The sequence below is a fragment of the Ochotona curzoniae genome, unplaced genomic scaffold, assembly GCF_017591425.1.
Source record: "Ochotona curzoniae isolate NIBS_2020 unplaced genomic scaffold, NIBS_Ocur_1.0 contig_3498, whole genome shotgun sequence".
NCBI classification, from domain to species: domain Eukaryota; kingdom Metazoa; phylum Chordata; class Mammalia; order Lagomorpha; family Ochotonidae; genus Ochotona; species Ochotona curzoniae.
Window position 1 is genome coordinate 37856480 of NW_024465885.1, and position 26145 is coordinate 37882624.

At 39.6% G+C, this 26145-nt stretch overlaps 1 protein-coding gene across 1 annotated transcript in view; it reads right to left on the reverse strand.

Annotated features, from left to right (window-relative positions):
* Positions 1 to 21415, reverse strand: part of CYYR1 (cysteine and tyrosine rich 1) — a 104056-nt gene extending 82641 nt beyond the window's left edge. Inside the window, exons 1-2 of the mRNA XM_040980866.1 lie at positions 21343 to 21415; positions 15923 to 16025 (exon numbers count right to left, since the gene is read on the reverse strand). Of these exons, the coding sequence (XP_040836800.1) occupies positions 15923 to 16025; positions 21343 to 21415 (176 nt within the window). The remainder of the gene's footprint in view (positions 1 to 15922; positions 16026 to 21342) is intronic.
* Positions 21416 to 26145: the final 4730 nt, after the last annotated feature.

The following is a 26145-nucleotide window of genomic DNA, read 5'->3' on the forward strand; positions in this document are numbered from 1 at the left end:
ATGTCTACTTCAGGTTCCTTTTAATTGATGTTTATTGGGTACATTTTTTTTCATATTTTTACTTTTAATTTATCTATATCATTTTTGTCAAAGGTGAGTTTCACATAGTGCGTGTTTTAGTTTATGAAGCTAATATTCTGTGTTTTTAGGTATATTTTAGACTCAGTAAAATAATTACCGATACATTTTAGGAAGATTTTTGGCTTTCTGCTTTTTCTCTCTTGCTCACTTTTAAGCTACATAAACATTTGTTAGCATTCCATCTATTGTGATTCTTCCTATACTGCTGTTTTTTATGCTGTTTTTAGTATTCCAAGGGATTACAGAATATATATTTATTTTTCATTGTCACTTTGAATAAATTTTGCTGATTTTCAATTTTTTAAATTTATTTCATTAGGATGCAGAATGAGAGAGTAATAGAGACATCCCCAGTTCCACTGGCTGTCTCCTAACATGCTTACAATGGTTAAGGCCAGGCCAGAGATGATAGGCAGGAACTCCTCCAGGTCTCCCAAGTGGATGGCAGAGATCCAACTACTTGAACCGTCACTCTGTTTCACTGGGTATACGTTAGCAGGAACCCAAAGACAGGTGGCAGAGCTGGGACTTGAACCCAGGCACTCTGACAGGTTTATTGGAGTCCTAAACGATGTTTTAATCACCAAGCCAAATGCTGTCTTTGAGTTCATTTTGTTGTTGTTGTTTTTTAGATTTATTTTTATTGGAAAGCCAGACGGAAAGAGAGGCAGAGAAGAAGATCTTCTGTTTGTTGATTCACTCTCCAAGTGGCCACAATGGTTGGAGCTGAGTCGATCAGAAGGCAGGAGCCTCTTCTAGGTCTCCCATGCGAGCTCAGGGTCCCAAGGCTGTGGACCAACCTTCACTGCTTTCCCACGCCACAAGCAGGGAGCTGAATGGGAAGTGGAGCAGCCAGGCTATTAACTGGCACCCATATGGGATTGTGGTGTGTGCAATGCAAAGACTTTAGCCGCTAGGCTACCACCCCAGGCCCTTTGAGTTCGTTTTATAACACCCTGGTCAGAACACAGAAACTTTATCATCTTACATGTTTCTTGTCCTTTCCACTTTTTTGCTATAGTTATGTTATAATAACACCTGCAGTCACTAATGTGCTATTTACAAGGTAATGTTTTGCACTCAGCAGTTAAATGCCTTTTAAAGACAACAAGAAGAAAAAGTGACTGTACCATTTATTCACATACACATATTTTCTAAATTTTTACTACATTCCGATATTCCAAGTTTTCTTCCAGTTCATGTTTTCTTTCATATAATAACTCTACAGCAATTGTTATACATCAGGTCTACTGATTTATTAATTTCTCAGTTTTTTTTAATTTCATAAAGTTGTTTATTTCATTTTATTTTTATTTGTGAAACAGAAATCTCAGATGACAGTTTTATTTTTAGACACTTAAAAAAATGTCAATTTTTTAGCCTCCCTGGTTTCTGACCGAAAATGCGCAGTCATTGAAATCAGGCATCACCAACATCGGATGCATCATTTTCCTAGGCCATGTTTCAAGACATCTCTCTGTTCCCTTCATAAATCTGACTATAATACATTTGGTTGTGGATTTCTTTGGATTTGTGTTGTCTGGAATATAATGAGCTTCTTAAATTTAAATCTTCTTCCTTTTGTAACCTGGATTTAAGATTTTTTTTTTCCCTCTTGTGAAAAGAATGCCTTCCTTGTGCAAATTTATGTCAGAGATTGTCCCACAGACACTGTGGCTCCGGTCCATGTTTTTTCATCATTGCTTCTGTTTTGCATAATCACGTGACTAGATCATTTCTATCCATTTGTCGCCAAAATCAGTCATGCTTTACACGACTATTGAGCCATCAAGAGAAATTGCTAAATCTTGATTTTTGCTCTAAATTTTCATGGTGGCTTTTTATATTTTATATTTTTGATACATTGGGCCATTTCACTAAATTTTAAATAGGGCTTTCCTTTACTTCTTGATTTTTGTGACTTTAAAGCAGCTCATGTCTCTCTCACTTGCATGCTTTTTTCTTTTGTGAGTTAAAGCTTAAGTCCTTTGTTATTTGTATTCTGAATAATAACAGTGAATTCCACTCCTGCCTTAAAATTACTTATTTGAGCACCATGCACACACACACACACACACGTGCACACACACACATCAAAGAAAAAATAGAACTCCCATCTGTTGACCACTCCTATTCCCCTTCTACAGGCTGAAGTTAGATGCAGGGGTCTCAACCCAAGTCCCCCACGTGGGTGAAGGAACTCCGTTACTGAAGCCTCATTGCTGTCTTTCAGAGCCTGAGCTAGCAGAAAGCTGAGACAACAATGGAGTCATGACTCAATCCCAGACACTCTCATAAAGTTAGTGGTAACTTACTCAGTGTTTTAACAGCTAGACCAAATCCCACCCTCCCTTGGACTTGTTCAATATTATGAATATTTGTATTTTATTTATAGCTGTGGAGAACTGTGATATTTGCATCTTGGGAGGGTATACGTTAGGTTCCACTCAGACCATAAATTCAAACCAGACTTCATGGAGTGTGGTTTGAACATCAACTGCATTTTCAAAGCTTTTGCAGTCATGTCCAAGTCTGTTCCAAATGTACAACAACCATTTTCAGGCTATGACCTTGGTGGTTATCTACCCTGTATTCAGTTCTTGGAGTCTACTCTAGGATATTAACGGTCAGAGTCCAGCATGTGTAACTTGATAAGCCCCAGGAGCCCGTCAACAACCATATGGATCTCAATTTCCTTCATCTTAAAAACACAATAATCATAAAACCAACTCTCTTTAATAGTTTCTGCCCCAAAGGCAATCTCTTTTGGGTTTTCTAGCCAGAAAGATGGGCTTTTTTTTTTAATCCAACTGTTTGCATATTTCCACAGTTAGCTTATTTTTAGGGCCCTCCAGCAGAAAAGAAAGCAAGCAATGAGGAAACGTCCACCTGGCTGGTACTATATCATTCTGATCAGAAAGGAAGGGTCTTCATTTCCAGAGTGTTAGATTTATATTGGGTTCCATTGTTGCCACTGTCTCTGCTGCTACTGCAAGGGGATCACTTGGGAAGTGGGGCAAAAGAATACAGAAAACAAAACCAAAAACAAGTAATGCTGTGGTCCTTCCTTTTGTGTGTCAAGAAAACTTGCCTATGTGTGTGTTTTGAGCTATGTTTGCAGCAGAATAAAGGGAAAAACTGGTGTAGTCAATCAAAACATCCAATTCTGCTCCTATTCCCCAGGCCGTCTGCGATGATTTACTTTCCACAGTCCTGGAACAACCTCTTCCCACATCCTTTCCAGGTTCTCCTGCTACCTTAGTGGGAGGCAAAATATGGACATCCCTTTCTTCTTCTTAACAGAACTGGAACGAACCTTCCAATTTTTGGCAAAACAGTATTTTACCACAACCATTAGGCAAAATCACACAATATACATGTATGGTAAGGAAGCTGTCCCAAGTCAGCAAACTAAACAAACACAAAACTTTTGGAATGGATAGACTGCAGCTAGTCCTTACTCTGATCGATGACTTTATTTGGTGTGCCATCTGGTATTTATTTCCTATCGTGAAAATTCTTTCAGTCTGAAGATGGTTGCAAAATGGGTTGTGTGCACCATTAACAGTGGCAAATCATTGCATGTTTTATGCCTGTACGCCTTAAAAGCACTTCTATTGAGAGAACTGCTGATTAATACAGGTTTTTAAGCCTAATCAGGGCAATGTTAAACTGTTTCATGCAAAGACATATGCAAATCCATGGAGCACTGTAATCTTGCTGGAAAGACCAGCAGTTTATGCACCGTTTTGTACATTAATGATTGATGCATTATCAGTAAAAATGAGCAGGCATAGGCACATTACATATTTCTGCAAAGTTGCAATTAAAACAAATTTTGAAAAGGTAATTCACTGGAACTTTATAATGAAATCTTCCATAGTGCAAGTCATTACCTCTGCATTTTGGGTAAGGCAGGTGTGATCATTTTCATAAATCAGATTTATATTTTTCTATATGGATTAATTTTCTCCGATTCTGATTCTGTTTCTCCATCCCACTCACAGGTCAGTCAGTTTGGGGAGGCAAGGCTGATTTGTACAGCCAATGTCTGTGCCTTTCAAGGCGCTATTATGCTTTAAGCAACCACTGGGCACCAGAACACAGCACTTAATTCGCAGCCTTGGTGCTTATCAGACAGCAATCACATTTGATTAAGAGAGGCATTTATTTCACTCAAGGCCGGAAGTGCTCTCCTGGGGAGAGACGCCCACATTTCGGCAAGTGGCTCTCTCTTACTGATGAAGTCTGGAGTGCCAGGGGAGGAGACGCCCACCAGCGCCAGCACCTTGTGGGTCACTGACGCCCACATGACGTTGGGGAAGTCACTTGGCTCTACACCTGTTTTCTTCTCTTTCCCAAATCCAGAGATTCTCAAAGTGCAACACTTTCATAAAAGACAGGAAAAACATGAAAAGCATATCCTAAGTACTTTTACATTCAAATAGATACTTTAGCACGACTGTAAGACAAAGAAGTGAGTTATTACTATTCTTCTGTCTTTGCAAGTCAGCAAAGCAAGGCTCTGTGACAGTAGGAAGAATGAGTTCACAAAAAACAAAGGAAGATGAAACTTAACCCAAGTGCAGGCTCGCGGTCTAAGCACGACTTAAAAATCTCACCTGGTATGGCAAGAGGGCAATTCATGCTCAACACGAGTTTCAGGACATTCAAAGCATTGAAACTACTATCAATAAATTGATCTTAATGAAGAACAACATTACCAAAGAATTGTTCGCTTTTATAGGTGGCTAGGAGCAGGGGGCTATCAGCCCTATGTGAGGAAGGATATATCTGAGCTTACTTCATCAAAACAGCTGTCAGCATTTACTCAATAAACATAAATTCCAACATGTTCTTACATGCAATGCTTTGAAGTCTGACTTATGTAATTACTAGACTTTGTTGAAAACCGTTGTGTGTCACCATGGGTTATTTGCAACAAGAAGTAGAACTTATTATTATTATTTGCAAAATACAGTCCAACGAATGAGCTCTGTTCACCTTTTGGACATGGTGAGTTCACACAGGTATATGTCTGAAGTAATCTGACACAATTTTCTTCATTTTTATCCTATCTGAGTAGAGACATAAAATGCTCTTATTATCTCCAGGGTCTTCTTCTCCTTTCTATAACAATGAATACAGAAACTACTAATTCTGCTAGTAGAGGGTTTGCATGGATTAAATAGTTGGGGCTTTCACCAGGGCAGTGAGCTTCTCATCACCATCTGGAATTTTCTGTAGTTGGGAGACAGCTGGGACCCAACGTATTCTGGGCTCCAGTTGCTTGCCAGAACTCTTCAACCATAATGGAATAAAAATCTTTGATTGTAGGTAAATCTTTCCTCCTCTGTTTTATCAATAAGCCATTTTGATCTAAGAACGATGAAAGTTGAAGAGTGGAATAAGATGCTTAGCAGTCACGGGTTGTAGATCATATTACCTGATTTACAGCGCATATTGACCCCAGAAAAGTTGACATAGAATTAAATCATTATCATCAAGTCAGAATTTTCAGTTCTAGTCCCTACCACCTGATTATAATTTATCACAGAGTGATTAGACAGTGATGGTTGGCTCCTTCCCTCCTTGTACTGTGCAGTAATTCTAATCTGCATTCCTCAAAAATGTTTCCTGCAGTCAATAACATATCCATATTAGGATTGCATTTCTGTAAGGAAACATTTACTGAGATAATATATGCTAGTCTAGAACACCAAACATGTCAGATTTTTCATGTATAAATGGAAAATTAACTGTGTTTCAGTGATCAAGTGATCAACTGGTCATTTAGTCCACTGTACCCTTGTGGTTCCAGTAATGAGTTGACAGTCTGGCTTTATATCCTCTCAGCTCTACAAGGTGGAAACACACCCAGTTTAGGAATAATTAACAATAGTGTACAGAAAAGATGCTATTATTGTCGCACACAAAAGTGAATCTTATCCAGATATTACAGGCCAAAAAAAGCTCCCACCAAAGTCTTGTGATTAATATTCTTTTGAGAATGCATGCCATTTTCTCTCTATATTCTTCTGTTGATGTACAGCTCACTTCATTTCATGTCTTGGTTGCTGTGAGTGCTGTGCTGCGAATGGACTTGCGGCTATACATCGCTTTTGAAGCTTTCCCACACAAGCACATGATAAAAATTTAAGAAGAAGAAAACTGCTAACTAGCCTGATTGGATCCTAATGCATTGGATATGTCTAAATTATCACACAGTACCCTACAAGTAGCTATAATTCTACATCAATTAAGGAAGGAAAAAGGCTACAGGAATTAGGCCTGCATGAGGAGAGCACTGAATCACTGCCATTAATACTATCTTAAAAAACCTCCTGAGATATTCAGGAGACCGTGGGGAGCAGTAGAAAGGAGCCAGCCATATTCAGTGTTAAGTGGTAGTTTGTTATGTAGCAGTTGAATGAAAATACACAAATTATTTAACACATTTTCTTCACCTGGACAGCAAGCAATGCAATACTGTGGTCACAATGGTTATTCTGAAGGTATGTTGGTCTATGCTGGGACAGAGATAAGTTTAAATATAAGGTTGTCATCTGCACTCTGACAATCCCTGCCACCGCTGGCATCTCCTCTACAATCCAGTGGTGATTCCTGTCTCATCAAGGCAGCTCCTACAACCTGGCCTGTGAATAGGTACGTGCTCACCTCTGAGCACTTCGGATCCTATAAGGATCAATCCTCATTTAAATGACTATGATGTTGCATATTCAGTTCTGAATTATCTGCCATTCCATGACACCTAGCACTTCAGGTAACAGAAGGCATGGAAAAACAAACAGGAAAATAAACACATCCGCTGTTTCCATTACTGCAGGTGCACCAGGAAGGGGAAGATCAGCTTGGAAGGAGCGAAGGGGGCTGCAGTCACACTCAGACCATGGGCTCCTGAGCTTTCCCAGGGCTCTGCCTTGGATTGCTCATCTTCTTACATCTCTCTGCAGAACATCTGATTCATTCCCACTTGCTTTTCCAAGCAGCATTTATATTTCACTCCCAAATCTGTATGTTATACACTATACTCTCCACTGAGCTTCCGAATGGTACATTCCGCCAATGCAGGCTCCTTCCATTTTAACAACATGTTAAAAATGAAATTCATTTCCGTGTCTGAATGTTCTTGTAGAGTCCTCATCAGATCCTGTCGCACCATCCCCTAATCATCCCAAGGGGAAAAAATGTTAACATGGACTTGTTCCTTTTCCTTATCCCCAATCTCCAGCACCACTTTCCATCAGTCCTCAAGCCCTAACTTCTTCTGCCATTTCATCTGACAAGCTAAACCACTGTGACATAGCACTAGACCTTGATATTCAAGTGAACGTGCAGTAGGAACAGCCTAAGCATGATCTACAGTTGTCAAAAGTACAGAAAGTCAAACATGTGCCAGACCAAACAAAACAGAAGCTTCATGTTATTAAGGTTCTGGGGCATTCCATTTAACCATTGTCAAACTTTCTCATTGTTTTATGTTTTAATTGACTACAGTGGTTTTCAAGCAAAAATTATAGGTAATATAAAACACCCATATTCCTCAACCTATATTTATTACATGTTAATAGTTTATAATATTTTCTTTGGATATTCATGTTTTTAAAAAAAATAATGCTGGTTGAGGTTTACCTTCCCACATTTCTTCCTGGGGTGACCAACTTGTCTGAGGGACCATTCCCATGTAGCAATGAAAGCCCTGCATCTTTGGTTGCAAACTGGGCTGTATCAGTCCACTGCAATCCTGAGGCTCAGGTGTGCTTTCCGCCCAAACACACTTTAGATACATATTGATGTGCAGCTTGTGTGTATACGTCTTCATCAATGACAACGGGAATGATTTTATTATTCATTCAGCAGCTTGTCCCATGTTGTATACTATTCATTCAGGGAACTTTAAGTAGTTCTTTTTCACCAGCATAAGCACTTTTTGAGGTTTAATATCTTTTTTCTTAAAGATTTATTTTACTTTTTATTAAAAAGTCAGATGTAGAGACAGGAGGAGAAACAGAGAAGATGTTTCATCCATTAATTAACTACCCAAGTGGCCACAATGGCCAGAGCTACATTGATCTGAAGCCAAGAGCCAGGAGCCTCTTCTGGATCTCCCATGTGGGTGCAGGGTGCCTAGGCTTTGGGCCGTACAACTGCTTTCCCAGGCCACAAGCAGGGATCTGAATGAGAAGCAGGACCACCAGGATTAAAATAGTGACTACAAGGAATCCATAAATTTCTTTAGTCTTTCATCTCATTCTTGACATTTTCATGCATTTGTATGACTCTAGAAATGCTGTGCATACACTGTTATTGGATTTTTAAATAGTTTCTAATGTTATATTTGAGACTTTTAAAAAAACATTTATTTATTTTTATTACAAAGTCAGATATACAGCGACGAAGAGAGACAGAGGAAGTTCTTCTGTCCGATGATTCACTCTCCAAGTGAGCTGCAATAGCCAGCGCTGTGCCGATCAGGAGCCAGGAGCCAGGAACCTCCTCCAGGTCTCCCACACAAGTGCAGGGTCCCAAGGCTTTGGGCCGTCCTCAACTGCTTTCCCAGGCCACAAGCAAAGAGCTGGATGGGAAGTGGAGCCACCAGGATCAGAACCGGCGCCCATACGGGATCCCAATTCACTCAAGGCAAGGACATCAGCCGCTAGGCCACTGCGCCAAGCACAATATTTGAGACTTTTTAGTTAAATGTCCCTAGTATTTAGGGATATAAAACTGTCATATGTTGATTTTTTATTCTGCAATGTTGGGTTGGTAAATGCATTTGTTTCTACAGTCTGAAAATGATTGACAAGCATATGCTTTGTGAATCACAGAAATTCAATTTCTTTCCAATTCTTATGACTTCATTTTTATTACTCTTATTGCTTTCACTTGGCCAGGATTTCAAGTGCAATACTGAATAAAGGTGATTTCAGACACTAACTTGTCTTTTTTTTCCCCCTAAATATTTATTTATTTATTTATTCTTCAAAGTGAGAGCTATAGAGCCAGGAGAGATAGAGAGGGAAATCAAGAGAGACAGAGAGAGAGAAAGAATCTTCCTTTGATGATTCTCTTTTCAGACAATTGCAATGGCCTGCACTGAGCCAGGCAAAGCTGGGATCCAAGAGCTTTGTCTGGGCCTCTCAAGAAGGTGACAAAAGCCCAAGCACTTGAGCCATCTTCCTCTGCTTTTTCATAGCCCATTATATGCTGTTGAATTAGAGTGTGGAGCAATCAGGACACTACCAGGACCCATATGATGCCAGCATCTCATACTGTGGCTTTACCCACGGTGCCATAATGCTGGCCCAGTTTTTATTTTTTTCCAGACATCTGTTGGATTAAAAGCAGTTCCTCTAAATTCTCCATTTGCAAAGAAGTGTTAAAATTTTCTTTATCTTGGGCCCTGTACAGTAGCCTAGTGGCTAGAGACCTCCCCTTGCATGAGCCGGGACCCTACATTGGCGTGGGTTCTAATCCCGGCGACACCACTACCCATTCAGCTCCCTGATTGTGGCCTGGAAAGGCAGTCAAGGACAGCCCAAAGCAGGACCCTGCACTGCGTGCAGAAAACCCAGAAGCTCCTGCTCCTGGCTTTGGATCGGCTCAGCACTGGCCATTGTGGCTGCTTGGGGAGTGAATCAATGGATGGAAGATCTTCCTCCGTCTCTCCTCCACTCTGTATATCTGATTTTCCAATAAAAATAAATAAAGTTTCAAAAAATATCTTTATTTTGTTTGAAAGGCAGTGAGAGAGACAGATCTTCCACCTGCTGATTCACTCCACAACAGTGCCAGTTGTGGAAGGCCAAAACCAGAAACTGGGAACTCAACCCCAGTCTCCCACATGTGTGGCATCACCCCAGGTCTTGAGCCATCATCTGCTGCTCCCCAGCGTGTGCATCAGCAGGAAACTGGAACTGGGTGCAAAGCCAACACTTGACTCCGGGTACTCCCATAGGGGCTGTGGGGGCAGCATCTTAACCACCACATCAAAACCCACTCCTGCTAAATTTTCAAATTCGGAGAGACAGATTTCATTGATTGCTTTGCCCTGGGAGGTTGATTCTAGAACATTGTTCTTCAGCAATCATTATGAGTACCCTGAAGTCAAAACTCCTTCCCTGACATGCACTGTGTTCTTGTGTTTTCACAGAGCAAGTGCAGCTATTTGCTTACAGGTGCATGTCCCCCAGGCACACTGAGGCAGGTGTGAGCATGACTGTATCCTGCAGGATGTGGTGTAGATCAAGCAGTTCACATTCCATACCAGAGGGTCTGGAGTGGAGATCTAGCCCCGCCCCCAATCCCAGTTTCCTACTAATGAAGAGCCTGGAAACTGCAGGTGATCCCTCTGGGTCACTCCATGTCATGGCAGGCCTGAAGTGAATTTCGTTCTCTGGCCTTCCACAGGATCCAGCCAGGGTGTTGTGGCCACGTGCAGAATGGACCAGAAGGTGTGAAGCCACTGCCTGCCTCTCTTTGTGCCCCTCTTTCTTTATGTCCCTCTGCCTTTCAAATAAATGATAAGTGAATCAATCCAAAAATTAAAACTCCTATAATATCTTATTTGCTCAGTTTTGCATGTTTGTATTTGTTAGCTTTGTACAAGGTTGCCCACTGTGGCATAGTGGGCTAATCCCACACTTGGGATACCACATGTCATATAGAAGTATCTGGTTTTGAGTCTCAGCTCTGTGTCCCAGCAAGCTTTCTGATGATGCCCATTCTGGAAGTGGCAGGCAATGGCTCAAGTATTTGGGTTCCTGCCACCAACACAGCGGACACAAATGGACTTCCAGGCTGCTGGCTTTGGCATGATCCAGCCCTGGATGTTGCAGGCATATGGGGAGTGAACCAGTGGATAGAGTGAACCAGCAGCCCTCCTCTCTTGCTCTTTCTCCTTAATCTCTCTCTTTCCACCTGTCACTCTGTCTTTCAAATAAATAAGGACTGAAGAAAGAAACTTTAAAAAGGAATAAGTACTACTAATATTCTTTTAGCTTAATCACCTTAAATAGTTTTACCTATACAAAAGGCCTTTGTAAGTGTTATTTTTCTATGGGTACTGGAATAACTCCATGTGCTTCATTCATAACCTTCAGCTCCTTAATGATCAGAAAGTCTCAAATGTCATCTGGGAACACGAAACCTTTATCTTTTAACTCAGTTTTGCTTTTATGCATAGCATGACTCCAAAATCAAAATCATATTTGTTAGCTGTCTTGGCAAAACTTGGAGTAATACATATTTCACATTTCATTGAGAAAGAAAGAAATTTAATCCCACTACTATTATTAGTTCTTCCTCTTTAATTTTTTTCCCCAGGTGGTTTCTCTGTGGCCATATGGTGCTATGATAAATCCTTAAGGCCAATCAAGATTTTAGCAAATGGCCAAGAGGAAAAATCTAGTTTCAAAGTACGAAATTAGATTATATATTTTGTCATTTGGATCTACATCTAAACTAGGCACACTTCGGTGTTTGTTAAACATGGTATGGTTACTTTCTCTTACCTGGCAGAATAGCATCATTTTCATGAAGTCCTGTGCTTAGCTGGTGACAAGAGTCACCCAACTACACCCTCTAGTTCTTTGAATTCTACCAATTCTAAAGAATACCATCTATGCCACATGCTAATTCAACTTCACCAACACCAAAAAACCAGGCATTTTCTTCTTACTTATCACAAAACATTGTGTCTTTCATAGAGAAAATATGTTGAATGAAATGTTTCAGAATCAACCTAGTGGCAAATTGTTTATTTCTCAAATTGACTCAAATTCTCAGTTTTGAACACATTAAGACTTCTAATTGTCAAGTAGTTGCCTTCAGGGTCAAAAATCTCTTAAAAGAAGGAATAGTTATAATATCACATAAGCATTGTTCCAAATTAAATAACAGCTTGCATTTCAAATCTTTCATCTATGGAAAATACCAAAATAATCTTAATATGGAGTCTTCTCATCATTGCATATTCTGTTAGTGGTGTCCAATAATGTGTGTCTTTCTGTATAAAACATGAAATCTTGTTTTACCAGAAAAGTATTAAATTATTTCATTTTAGTTTTGTTAGGCATTGAGCAAAAAATACTTGTTAGCAAAGACTTATCTTTTGTCTGACCTACTTTTCTCTACATATATTTAGTATTTAACCTTCTCTTTTGCGCTATATTACACAACCAGGGTTTTCAGAAACTGACCATTTTCTTTTGTATATCATTGTCTATGTACAAGAGCTTGTTTCCCTTTCTTCGTTGTGTATTGAGTAGATATGCACTCTGTAAGTTATACTGTAGGTTAACTGTAAGTTAAATTCACGTCCCTGAGACTCGCCCTAAACATCTTGTTGTAATTCACACACAGACTCAATCTCTATCTCCCTCTCTCTCTTTTGCACTCTCACACACAGATACACACACACACACACACACAAGAGCTTTTATTATTTCTTTTATTATTTCTCTTTCTTTCTGGCCTTCTGAGGGTGCTTCCTAGGTTAGCTCAAGGAATCAGAACTATAATGTGCACACTCTTTTTTTTTTAAGTAGATTTTGGGATGTTTGAAGTCAGGGTTACTACCCGGGCCTGGATTCCAGTGTCACCCTGCTCACACATTCATTTTGCATTTATCAGTGGTTGATCAAGTGATATGTGCTGATCACTGTAAAACTGTGCATAAATTCCAGAAGGTACCACTATGACTCCACTGATGTCAGTATTTGTTACCGTAATTGCTAAAGTAGACATGCCATTTTCAAGTTTAATTTTCCACATTTTTTTCATGTGACAAGTACACTTTGAAAAACTTACCTGAAATACAAAAAAAAAAAAAAGTAGGGAAAGGAATCTGAAGTTACTTGCCAGAATGATTCATATTTAGAATAAAAAATATTTTAAATAAGACTTCAACTAAAAGATAAAATGAAAGTCAGTTCTTGTGATTCTTTGTTTTTAGCTCCTGCGATTTTTTTTTAAGGATGAATTTGCACACCAGCAAAGGCAACTGGAGTAAACAGAATTAAGGGCTTGTCAGCCTTGATACTCAGATCTGATTATTTTAGTGAACAGTTGGGGTGGGTGTGGGAGTGGAGACCTTATCTCGGGGGAAAGAGGTGATTTCCTGTGAACCAAACCTTACAATTAATAGGCTAGAATGGTTCAAATTACATGTGCTACTCTTTTTAGTACATTTTAAATTGTTAACATTTTCATTTTGAAAACAAAATATAATACAAATTCTAAAATGATGTGTGGTACAAAATATTACATTGCATTTATTGCTTGCTTCCTTAATATATTTTTGTATAATCAAACATACATTTAGTTTTTAAGATGATTAAGATGTTTTATTAAGAGCGTGCATGGAAGCTTGAAAGAGAGAAAGCAATCGTTTTGGGATTCGAATAGAGCAATTTTTGAAAATACGTGTGTAACAGAGCTTTGTAAGCATTCTTGGAACTGATGTCTTTTTTCCTACCTACTGCACATCTCTGCCCTCCCTGTCCCCACTTGAAAAACAAACCAAAACTTTGGGTGGGGTTAAGAACTCTGTTCAATTATTAAACAATAACTGGAAATCCTGAAAATGTACCCTACTTCAAGCAGAGGGAAACACTTTAAAGTACTAAGAATTGTTTAGTGAGGGATCTACTGAATGGTTTCTATTTTGAACAGTAAATTCAGTTTTAAATATCTGCAGTATCATGCCATCTGTGTTTATTTTCCTTTCCATAACACGTTTTCTTAAATAGAACACACAAATGATTCTAATAACACAGATAAGTGGATGACTCCACAGATTCTTTCCCTTAACCAAACGCTGCAAAGTTCTAGATCATGTCCTAGAACTTCCATGATTTTAACTATATATGCAAACCAGATAAGGCATACCTGTAATGTAAGAATTTTTAGCTATTCTGATTAATCTGTGTTGCATACATGTTTACTAGAGTGGAGTTGGTGTGAGGTGAGAAAGAGGAGTATGACACACTCAGGCCATACTTAGTGGACAGAGCAGTGAACGGGGAGCCAGAGGGCCTGAAAGCCTAAGATGCTTCTGATTCCATGTTCCCTAGCCCACACACACATGCGCCAGGAACAGCAGCACCTGTTATATGGAGACCACTCAAAAAGAAAATATGAATGTTTTAATAACGTATTTTGGAGTCAGCTTCTGTCACAGGGGTTGTGACACCGTTTAGTACACCGACTTTGCATCTGAGTACTGGGATTCTAATCCAGCGTGGCTCCTGACAACAGCTTCCTGCTAATGCGTACTCTGAGAGGCAGAAGGTAATGGCTCAGGGAGGAAGGTTGTTGGTATTTCCATGGACTATGTGGATTTGGTTAACCTGACCTTTGTCTGGGCCAGGAGTGTCCATTGACGGCATTTGGGGTACTGAACGTCTCTCTGTCTTCTCTCTCTCTCCCCCATCCTCTGCCTCTGTGTGTGTTTTGTGCTCTCTGGCTCGCTCTCTATCTCAAATGCAATAAATACATAAATATGTTTTTTAAAGTAATGCATTTTGAATAATTTGAAATATTGTTACATGATAAACTGTAAACATAATTCCGACAGTTTTCTAAAGCAGAAAAGTTGGCTTCATCTTTTTCCACTAAATCATCCGTGAAGACAAAAGGAAAACATTTTATTTCGAGTTTGTTTGCATTTGTATTGAATGCTTAAATTACATTCATCATTTTTATTGCAGGCCAATATATCCTGGAGATATTCTTCCTGAGTATCCCCCCAAAATGATTTCAATTCAGTTATATTCAGACACACGCTCTCTAGTCTCAGCTCCAAAGCTCGCTTTAGCAGTTTACATGGTGCTGTGTTTTGTATTCTCAAAAAAAGAAAAAAAAAAAGATGCATTATAAACTATGTCAATGGGCATATCCCTAAGACAGCTGGGAATGTAGGACTCAGTATTTCCTGCTTCCAGTGGAGCTTTCACATGGTCCAGGTTAAGGAGCATCATTCTTGAACACTCCTTGGACAAAGCTCACAGAAGAAGATAGAGGCTCCATGGCTGCGCCATTCCAAAGCCAGGGGGATTTCCGCTGAGGAAGTTCATAGGCTCCTAATCTTAGTCCTCACTTGTATGTTCCTCTCTGGAACAAGTGCATGCATTCCAGAAATACAGCCTGGAAGGCAGGTCCTGCCGCTCCATTCCCTTGCCCAGAGGCAGCTCTGAAACAGGTTCTTATTTTTTAATAAGAAACATTCAACATAGTCTGAGTGTATATATTGTGTGTATGTGTGTGCTGCTGGTTATTTATTATTTTACATTATTCATGTATAGCCTTTCTTTTGCTCTGAACTTTTTTTTCTGAGGTTGTTTTATATACACTGTGTAGAAAACTGACATTCCATGTCTCAGCTGCTTTTATTCATAACTTCTTTTTTTCTCTGGCATCTAAGGGAAAGATGTCAGTTGAATTTATACATGAGTGTCTAAATAAACTGGTCATAATTATACAACAAGTATTAACTTACAAAACCTTCAGTAAAACAGACAAAAACATGCTGACGCCAGACTTAAAAACTGGTAATATAATGCCTACCAAAAAATTATTATTATACATAAAATGAAGCAATACGGGTTTTTCCAACTCCCTTCCCTTAATACAATTTACTTTGTTGTATTAATTTGTGCGTTTTGTCAAACTATAGATGAGTGTTTCAGTATTTCTAACAATTTTATGCCAGTGACCAATTTTAAAATACAACCCACCTAGTATTTTAACTTAGTACTCCCCAAAAACATAACTGGACAAAGTACAGAGTGTCAATCTTGTCAAATTCCACGATACTCACGAGAGAATATTTCCAATGTAGGCATAATAGGAGCAACAGTAGGGTGTGGTCCCATCACAACAGTAAGATCTGCAGTCTTTGCCACACTGAGCCAGACAATCACCTACAACATAAAAATTGGAGTAGTAAAGCTGGGCTTGCTGTTGTGGTGCGGTGAGTGAAGCTGCCACTTCCAAAATTGACATCCCTAAGGGACATCATTTGGAGTGGCAGCTGATACAATTCCATCCAGCTCTCTGCTGGGAAAGCTGTGGAAAGTGGCCCAAGGGCTTTGTTCCCTGTCACCTACACCGGACACCCAGATGAAACTCCTGAATCTTGTCTTCAGCTTGGATGAGCTCCAGCTATTGCAACCATTTGGAGGAGTAAACCAACAGGTGGATTCTCCCTCTTCCTTTCTGTGTGGGTGTGTGCATGTGCTTGTGTGTCTCCTTCCTCTGGAACAATGCCCCTCAAGTCTACCCTGAATCTAAACAAAGCAAGGGGTTACACCTTGGAAATCATAGCTTCAGAAACAATTATTCAATCAGTCACTGCCCACATTGTAGTGCACTTAAATCCTCAATTGCATATCAGAATTCTTCAATATTTCTCATAGCTGAAACTAGTTTTCCTTGCCCACTAAACTCTAAGCTGAGTAAGACAAGATACTCTTTAAGTTTCCTGCACCAAGAAGGATGGAAAGTGACACAATTGGCACTCATCATTGTTGAATGATACATTGTAGGGAGGAATGGATGAATGATTTAACTAATTAATCAAAATAACCTTATCATTTTTAAATGACAAAAGCCTTCTGACCTTAGATATTATATCTTCAATTGGTCTCAATTAACAGAATAGGTTCTCAACACTGATGATATTAAACAGTGATAATTTTAAAATAAAGTATATTTTCTTTGACAGTATGAAGGCATAAAATAATAAAAGAGAGCCTGCATTCGGACAGTCCAGTTAGACTGAAAGAAGTCCTGATAGGTAATTAACTGAGAATAAGTAAGAGTTTAATGCTGGACTGCAGAATCACTAAAGTATAAATAGCATTACACAAAGGGAGAGAGTATTTTCTAATTAAAAGGATATGTTGGAGTTAAAAAAAAGGAACAAATTACTACTTTTTTTCTATATAAATTTAAGCAAGAAAATTATATCAAAAATATTAAAAATTTTAAAAAATATTCCAGTTAAGGTTATCACTGTGTTATAACATGGTGAAAACTATTGGACTTATGAGTTTCAGATATATTATTAGAAAATAATTTAGTATAATATGATCTTTCAAGTTGCATGAGTGTGTTCAAAAATCACAAAATAAGCCATTCCTTTTTGAACTCCTGAAGGCAACAGCAATTATTTTATGAATTATATAAAACTTGTGCTTTCCTATCAAAGTTATAACGCCAAAATACAAAGTATTATGCTTAGGTCTATATATCCATGCAACTGATTTACCTAAAGGAGAAAATACAGTTTGCTTTTAAATCATCTCCTTGTCAAGATGATTCATTACAAATGTATATGATCAAAAGGCAGAAAACTCCTCCGCCTTCATCAATAATAAACGCCTTTGTGGAACAAATGAAATCATTTATATATTCCAACTTTATTTCTACCTCAGAGGTTGACAAACACAGCCGTTGAGGTTTCCCACTGGATTATAGTAAAAAGAAATGAGAAGAAAAACAACTCTGTTGCAACAAATTAAGACCTCTGCTTAAATCACTCCCCGATTTTGAAGACAGATTCAAGTGATGTAGACTAAGAAAGCAGCTAATACATTGACGATGGTCTTTGCACAGCTTTTCATATTTAAATCCACCTATTTGATAGTTTTCTCAGTCAATTTCTAATGTTCTTATTTTTTAGTTTTTCAGATATTTATATAACTCAGTTTTCTTGAGTTAAACCAATTCAATTTTACTTCCAGCTCTAAGGTCTTTCAGATCATGGGAGAGCTAATGTCCCCATTACTCTGGCACATTAGGACAATGAATAAGTAAGAAACTTTATGAATGCCTTTCAGGTGACGTCCAAGGGGGTGACATTGTGTTAAACTCCAAGAATATGAGAAGAGTCCACAAAGTTCATGGAAAAAGGAATACAAAGGTAAGTTTATAAAGATGCAGAAAACATGAAATTCATGTATGTGAGCATACTTCAAAAGCTCACAAGAAGCACTTATGAAGAAAAGTTAGTGGATTTAAAATTGCTTACAAGTTATAGTTCAACTACACTTTTCCACGAACTTTTTGAAGTATTCTCTTTGAATACGTTTACTGCTGCTACTACAACAAAGACATGGAGTTATCAGCATATGCTGAGCCATCAGCACAGCTAGCCACGCCCAAACATTTGAAGCCAAGAAACTGGATTACACCTGTGGTAAGTAGAAATACCATAACATTTTCCGGTAGTCTTGCTTGTCTACATTTCAGAATTAAACCAGCAAAAAGGCCAGATTTAATTGTACAGCAAACCACATTGACAGTTATAACTTTTCCAAACTGTACTGTGCGTAATACCTCAAAGATTATTTTTGTTGCACTACTTTCTCTGGCTGATTTCAGATAAGTTCTAGGAAGAACAACATTTGCATCTTTCAGAAGGATTTTCTCACTTGTGAAAGAATGGAGCTTCCCAAGTGCCCTCAGAAGGACAACTTTTATTATCAAGTCCATATCCCTGAAAATCAGCCATCTCCAACTTTCCTCAATGGTTGTTTAGTTTCTGCGTTCATTCTCACCAGCCTCGCATCTTAGGGAATGCGGAGGACAGCGTAAGAGATATCTGACACAAACACTTGCGGAGAAACAGCTCTTACAAGCTACAGCTAAGGGTAAGGCAGGAAGGAAAGGCAGGAGACAGAAGTCTCTGGTTGAGGCCCGGAAGGTCAAACCTTGACCAAATCCTGTCTTTGTAGCGTGCAGTGGGGGTTGGACCATAACATAAACACTTGCTTGGGTTTCTTTCCAAAAGTGACTCCACAGTCAAACACAATGCTTTGTGTCTAGCAGTCTTGCTCTTATTTACTTAATCAAATGGAACATGAGTTGAATGCATTAGGGACAATAGCTCTGACTACAGACAGGGCTTCAACTTAGTTTATGTTCCGTGAACAACTTGTTGGACAAGGTCCTGAACTACTTTGGTTTCTGTTGTATCCTGGCATCCTTCTCCATCTTTCACTTCCAGCTGTATCTCTTAGTTCCACCCTAACAGAGTTATTCCTATTTGCATGTCCTCATCTCATGGTTTTGCCTTTGCTCACATAATATCCTACTGTATTTTACTCCACTTCTCTATCCTTCATCAGTGTGGTTCTTTCAAGTCCTCTCCAACAGAATCTCCCAGAGCAAATATTTCACGATCTCTTTTTAGGAACCAGGAGTTTTACTCATCTCATATTTCTAAACCAGCAATAAGGTTTCTTCCTCTGAACACATATAGTACGCAATGATTGTAGCTCTCATGGCACAACCTTTATATGATGATTTATAGCAGCACCTTCTGTATTTAGAGAAGACTCAAAGATGACTTCCTCTAGTTATCATTCAACATACATCTCTCAGTAAATGTTAGGGAAGCACAAACGCTAAGCACGAAAAGGATTCTACAAGAACTTATTAGCTGAATACTTCTCATCAAAGACAAGTAAGCCAACCCCGTGTTGGTTTGTCCTTACTTTGTAAAGAAAGTTTCAAGAGAAAGGAAATGGAGAAAAACTCTAACCCACCAATCCTGCTAGCCAGGTTTATGCTCTACTTGTCCAGGGGGACTGGAGGACTGTACACCTAGGACTAATGAAGGGATGGTCACAAGTACAGAATGGATTTCAGTGCAGCAGAGGAAATTACAGACAGAAGGACAGGAGGGAGTGTAGTTCAATGGAGAGGATGATGACAGTGATTAGGGTACTGGAGTTTCACTTTCTTTTTGCTTGCTTTTTTCTTTTGATAAACAGAGGATGTGGAAACAACCACTGTTCCACATGAAAAAATAAAGAGCGCTTTTTTTTTACATATAAAATATTGATTCAATCAGTTCTCAGTCCCTCCAAATATGAAAATCTTACATAGCTGTATGCAAAATAAATCGCTGTTATTAAAACACTAGAGGGTGGAACCTCTTCACAGTGTGAGAGTGAGTTTCTGCTTCCACAAGCTTTTGTATCAGAATGAGAATTTTCATATCCCGAAGTATTTTTACAACAACTTTTAGCCAAGCACCAATTTCTATTTCAATTGAGATTGAAATTTTCTGTGGAAGTGATAAGTCCCGTGAACAGGATCAATGGAAAAATCGAGTTCTTTCCACGTGCAGGTGTCGGGATGGCAGAACAATCCACTTCAGGTGCGGTATTTTCTGAATACGTAAAGGTAAATTGTAGTGCTAGGCATCCATTGAGCTTGGTACGATCATAGATAAGCCTATGATTCCTGTCACAGGAAATTAGTCATGTAAACACTTTACAAAGAACTTTGCTTTTAACCTGTAACTGTTTCGTGAACATGGACAGATACAATTAACTTTATATATGAATAGCCAGTGTTAGAATATCCAGGGCTCTGTATCAATCACAGAGTATCCCGTTTGGTTTGGTTTGCTTCGTCTGAGACGTCCTTCAGCTCTAAGTAAGTGCATACGCAAATCCGGGAACACAGATTAGGCTGCATCAACTCACACCTGTCAAAAAACTCATCTAACACATCCAGATATCCTACCTATCAAACTCGCTATTCTAAAGAATAAAAATAAAGGTATCGGACTTTTTTTTTTCATTTCTAAAAGGGGAATGTTGAGGATATACAAAAAATTGTTTAAAATAAATAAATAGAGAGAGACAGAGGTGGAAGAGGTCATGGGAGCATAAAGTGAGATGGAACACACAGATGAGTTTCTTCTTAAAGTTTAGTAAAACCTCAAACTTCAGGTACGTTCACACGAAATACTTTCCCCTCATTCTTCAGACACCTCCCTCAACCCAACGCATTTCTCTGCAGCGGGTGCATTCCGCTATCTTGAGAGAAAATCCTGTAATTGTGAGACTGTTGCTTTCAATTACTTCGCCAAGAGAAAAAGAAAAGAAGAGAAAGGAAGAGAAAAGGAAAAAAAAGAAAGAAAGGAAAGGAAAGGAAAGGAAAGGAAAGGAAAGGAAAGGAAAGGAAAGGAAAGGAAAGGAAAGGAAAGGAAAGGAAAGGAAAGGAAAGGAAAGGAAAAAAAGGAAAGGAAAGGAAAGGAAAGAAAACTTGTAAAAATAAAAAGAGCAAAACCAAAGTTGCTGGAGAGGGCTAAGATCCTGGGTCTCGGTGGTCACCTTCCCGGGACTACATAGTCCTAGCCCTGCCAAAACGGTCCCGTCCCAGTTCATCCCACGCGCACCGCAACTCCCTACCCCTCTCCCGTCGCCCTTTGGCACTGACCTGCACAGACCAAGAGCAGCGCTAACTTGGGAAGCAAGACCCCAGGACGCCCGGGCAGCCGCGAAGTGTCCATCCAAGCCGGTGGCCTCAGCTCACGTTTGGGAGCGCAGGGAGAGCTCTGAATTAGGCAGACAGGGAGGATCTGGCGTTCAGACCGAGGGAACTGCGCTCCCGACAGCGGAGGGCAGCGGGAGCCTGGCCATCGCCTCTGGAGCCTTGGGTGGGAGCCGGGCTGGGCGCGCGGCGGGTGGCGCGTGCAGTCCTCCGCCGGGCGTGCGGGGTGCGGGCTGCGATGGGAACCGAGGTCTCTTTGTCTCTCCCCACGGCGCTGGGGCACGCGGGAGGCGGCTGCTCTGGCGGCTTCGGTCACCCGGGCTCACATTTCAACTCTGCGGGTGGCACCAGAGTAGGGCAGGGGGAGGGGTGGCCCGACTCCTCCCCAAGCTCCTCTGAAACAACTCTAGCAAGCCTTGTTCCTGAAGGAACTCTGGGCCTTGGTAGCTGACATGGCCAATGCCCTGCCCTGAGCTGCAACATTTTTTTTTTTTTTTCCTAAGCAATGGGTGAAAAACATGTATTTTTTTTTTAAACACATGGAGGGAAGTTCCAAGATTGATGGCATTATCTGAAGCACAACAGCAAAGCCCAGAAGCGGAACTTAAAAATTCCAGTGTAAAACGTTCATGCAAGCAAGATGTGTATCATGCAGAAAAACCTCTCCATGGATTTGAAACATTGTTTGCACGAAAATAATTGTATCGTTTCATTTCCTTCGTGAACTTTTTAAAATACTCTGGCAGAATTTTATTGTTTATTAAATATATGAAGTGTTTCTAGTGAAGATCAGGGAAACCAAAACAAAATCAGGAGACAAACTTCCACCATTGAATAATACGTTCTGGAGTTACTAGCCTATGCAATTAGACAAGAGAAAGAGGAGGATTTGCAAAAACGGGGAGCAAACATCATCTCAAATGAGATGCTGTAAATGAAAACCAGAGAGTCAACCCGAAAGTTGCCATCCAAAATGTTAATATTTGCTTTCCTTCAAATCAAGATCAGAAAGTACTGCATGTTAAGTGTGAAGATGAAAAAAAGGTGGGACTAAGTGAGTAGTAATACTTCTGTATATTTAAAAAATCAGGGCCCAGCGCGGTGGCGCAAGTGGTTAAGGTCCTCACCTGGCACGCCAGGGATCCCATATGGGCACCGGTTCTAATCCCGGCAGCCCCGCTTCCCTTCCAGCTCCGTGCCTGTGGCCCGGGAAAGCAGTCGAGGACGGCCCAAAGCTTTGGGAACCTGCACCCGCGTGGGAGACCCGGAAGAGGCTCCTGGCTTCGGATCGGCATAGTATCGGCCGTTGCGCTCACTTGGGGAGTGAATCATCGGACGGAAGGTCTTCCTCTCTGTCTCTCCTCTCTGTATATCCGCCTTTCCAATAAAAAAATAAATCTTTAAAAAATCAATAGCACAAAGACACCAAAGTTGCCTCAAGCATTCTACAAATTTGAGAAACTGAGCTCAATAAAAATAACAACACGAAATTTTAAAATGCCAATCTGAATCTAAGATTTTTTGTGCAACATAAACTTGCCAGTGTATTTAAAAATGAGAGTAAAGAATGGAATAATTTGGGCCCAATGCAATAACATAGTAGCTAAAATCCTTGCCTAGAACACGCCAGGATACTATATGGGCACTGGTTCTAATTCCAGCAGCCCTGCTTCCCATCCAGCTCCCTGCTTGTGGCCTGGGAAAGCAGTTGAGGATGGCCCAAAGCCTTGGGACCCTGCACCTGTGTTGGATACCCTGACAAAGCTCTTGGCTCCTGGTTTCTGATCCACTCAGCTCCAGTCATTGCAATCACTTAGGAAATGAATCATCAGATGGAAGATCTTCCTCTCCATCTTTCCTCCTGTCTGCTTATCTGGCTTTCCAATAAAAATAAATAAGTCTTTTTTAAAAATGGGATGATTCTCAGTGGATATTCAGTGTAACATCACAATAGTTAAAATAGTTTAGATCAATACTATAACAGATAGGCTCAAGGAGAACAGAGGATTCAAAGTGCCATAAATAGAGCAGCGATTCAGCTTAACGTCTAAAAAAAGCAATTTTAAAGTAGCAAGAGTAATGATGGGTTACACAATTAATTTGGGACCATCAATACCATCTGCACAGTCTCAAACTCCACATGAGATAAATGCTATTTTTGCAACACAAAGAAACAAATACCAAATCAAAACTGAGAAAAAAAAATATTCAGGTACTTGTGGAATTGAGAAAGCTTTTGTAGGGATTATCTTTAATAGAAATTTTAAAGGAAAATCTTGACCAATTTAACTACGTAAGAATTAAGACTTTTGTTTACTTTCAAGTATGCATTTAAGCAGTAAAAACAAAACAGAAAAAACACAGGCATGCAATGCATAAGATACTAAGGACCTTTCCACAAAAATATTAGAAAATTGATCATTCTGGAATGGCATTGTGCTGGCCTATATTCCCTGCAACTGGGTGCTGGTTTGAGTCTGCACTGCTCCACTTCTGATCCAGCCCTTGTTAGTGTGCCTGGGAAAGGGGCAGAAGCTGGCCTGCTTGCTTCAGCTCCTACACTGACATGAGAGATTCAGAAGAAGCTCCAGGATTTTGCTTTTGGTCTGGCCCAGCCCTATTCATTGTAGCCATGTGGATACTGAGTAAGATAAGACTTCTCTCTTCTCTTCTGTCTCTCCATCTCATCCTGTGTAACTCGGCATTTCAAATAAACAAAATAAATCTTTAAAAAAGTAAAATATTCAGGGTCTGTCCCGTTGGCTCAGCGGCTAAATTCTCACCTTGCACACACCAAAATCGCTTATGTGTTGCTCCACTTCCCATGCAGTTCCCTGATTGTTGCCTGGGAAACCAGTGGAGGATGGCCCCAAGCCTTGGGATCTGTCACCCATGTGGAAGACGCAGAGGAAGCTCCTGATTGCTGTCTTTGGACCAGTTCAATTCCGGCTGTTGCAGTCACTTGGGGAGTGAACCAGCAGATGGAAGGCCTCTCTGTATCTCTTTCTTTCTACAAATCATCTGCCTTTTTGATAAAAATAAATAATAAAAAAGAAGCAAAAAAGAGAAAATAATGGAAAAGTGAAGAAGGATACTGACATTTTTATAATACTGTTTAGAAATTTGAATTCATAATATAGTATTTAGCATATAGTCATTCTTAAATTCCAAAAAGGAAAATGGAAAACCAAATAACATGAGCCATCATGTATGAAACTGAACCACCAAAATTGGTCATTTCGATACTATGCAGATCAAAATTGTCTTTTCTTTCAAAATGTAAATACATGTGGACTTTACGTTGGCTGTTCTCTAGGGATTTTTTCTTGGTAATGCACTGACACAAAGGCACAAGAGGAGGGGAGAGTAGATCACCTCTGAAATAAACATCTACTATGTCTAAATCCCACCTGTATTTCTATGCCAATGATTGCCCAACCACGCACCTGATCCAAACCAAGCTTGACCATCCCTTCTCTCTCATCTCCAACAGCTCATCTGTCACAAAGTGCTGCATTTTTTATACACCTAGGCATTGTTAAATGTATGCTAGCTTTATCCCCGATTTCTTCGCTACTCCAGACTGTCAGAGTATCTTTGACGAGTTTGATGAGCATATACTAAGTTTAAACACGACATGGAAGCTAGACTACGTTTATCTACAGAGCTAATTATTCTTACTTACCTGGTTAAAACTGTATGGATTTCTATAGCCCTTACACTAAAATTCAAACATTTAATCCAGTGTGTTTTAGAAACTCCATTGATATGTTCCATTCTGGTTTTAGTCTGATTCTGGTAGGAATCAAGATTACTGAGTAACTAGGAAAATGGATGCAGTCTGAAGAAGTTTCCAGTGATGCAAGGACTTTAATTAAAAGCAGATGTTGGTGTAAAGCGTTTGGAGAGCTTGAGAGAATGGCAAGTGTTTTTGGAATGGAAAGACAATTGCTTCTGCGAGTGAGACTGGATACAGACTTCTGAACCAAAGATGGGAGCATCAGATGGAAAAAGAGACTACAGCGGTTGATTTACTGCACCGAGCTCTGAAGGATGGTGTCTGGTGCCATTGATGACACTAAGAAGTCTCAGTGTTACTCAGAGTAGCCTCTCCAAGCTTATCTTCGGACTCTTTTTAATGTAATTCCACAGATCGGCCAAGTAAACCTGCCTGCTAGTTCTTCCTGTGCAAGACAGTCTATCTTGAATTATTAAGAAGCTTGGGAAAGACAACTCAAATGATATGCAAAAGATAGGAAAGATTTTACGCCAGTGATCAAAATGCAGGAGTTCACACAACAGGACTTGAAGAAAAAAAAGAAGGAAAAATTATGTATGTGTGTATGTATGTGTTTGTGTGCACCCACATACATGTGGAGACAGAAAGAAAAAGAGATAGGAGCATACTTCATAGTTTGAAAAAGTTTCTTGAAATTAAAAGTTGATTTAAGATTTTAAAGTTCAAAGGAAAAAAAGTTAGAGAATGGCCAGCTCTGAAGTTTAGTTTGGATACTTACTGTTTTCTCACTTTTCCCAAAGTTCAATTAGGTGACCTGCTTTCATTTCTCCCAGGGCTTTTTGATGAGAATCTCACAGTGGAAGATAGACTTAGACTTTCAGAAATTTTTCCCATTCAACATGATCATGTTAATTTTTCAAGGGAAATTCAAGAGGAAATTGATGTTCAAACCATAGGCTTTGAAATATTCATTTTAATTCTATATGTAAGGAAATGATTTTTTTTCATAA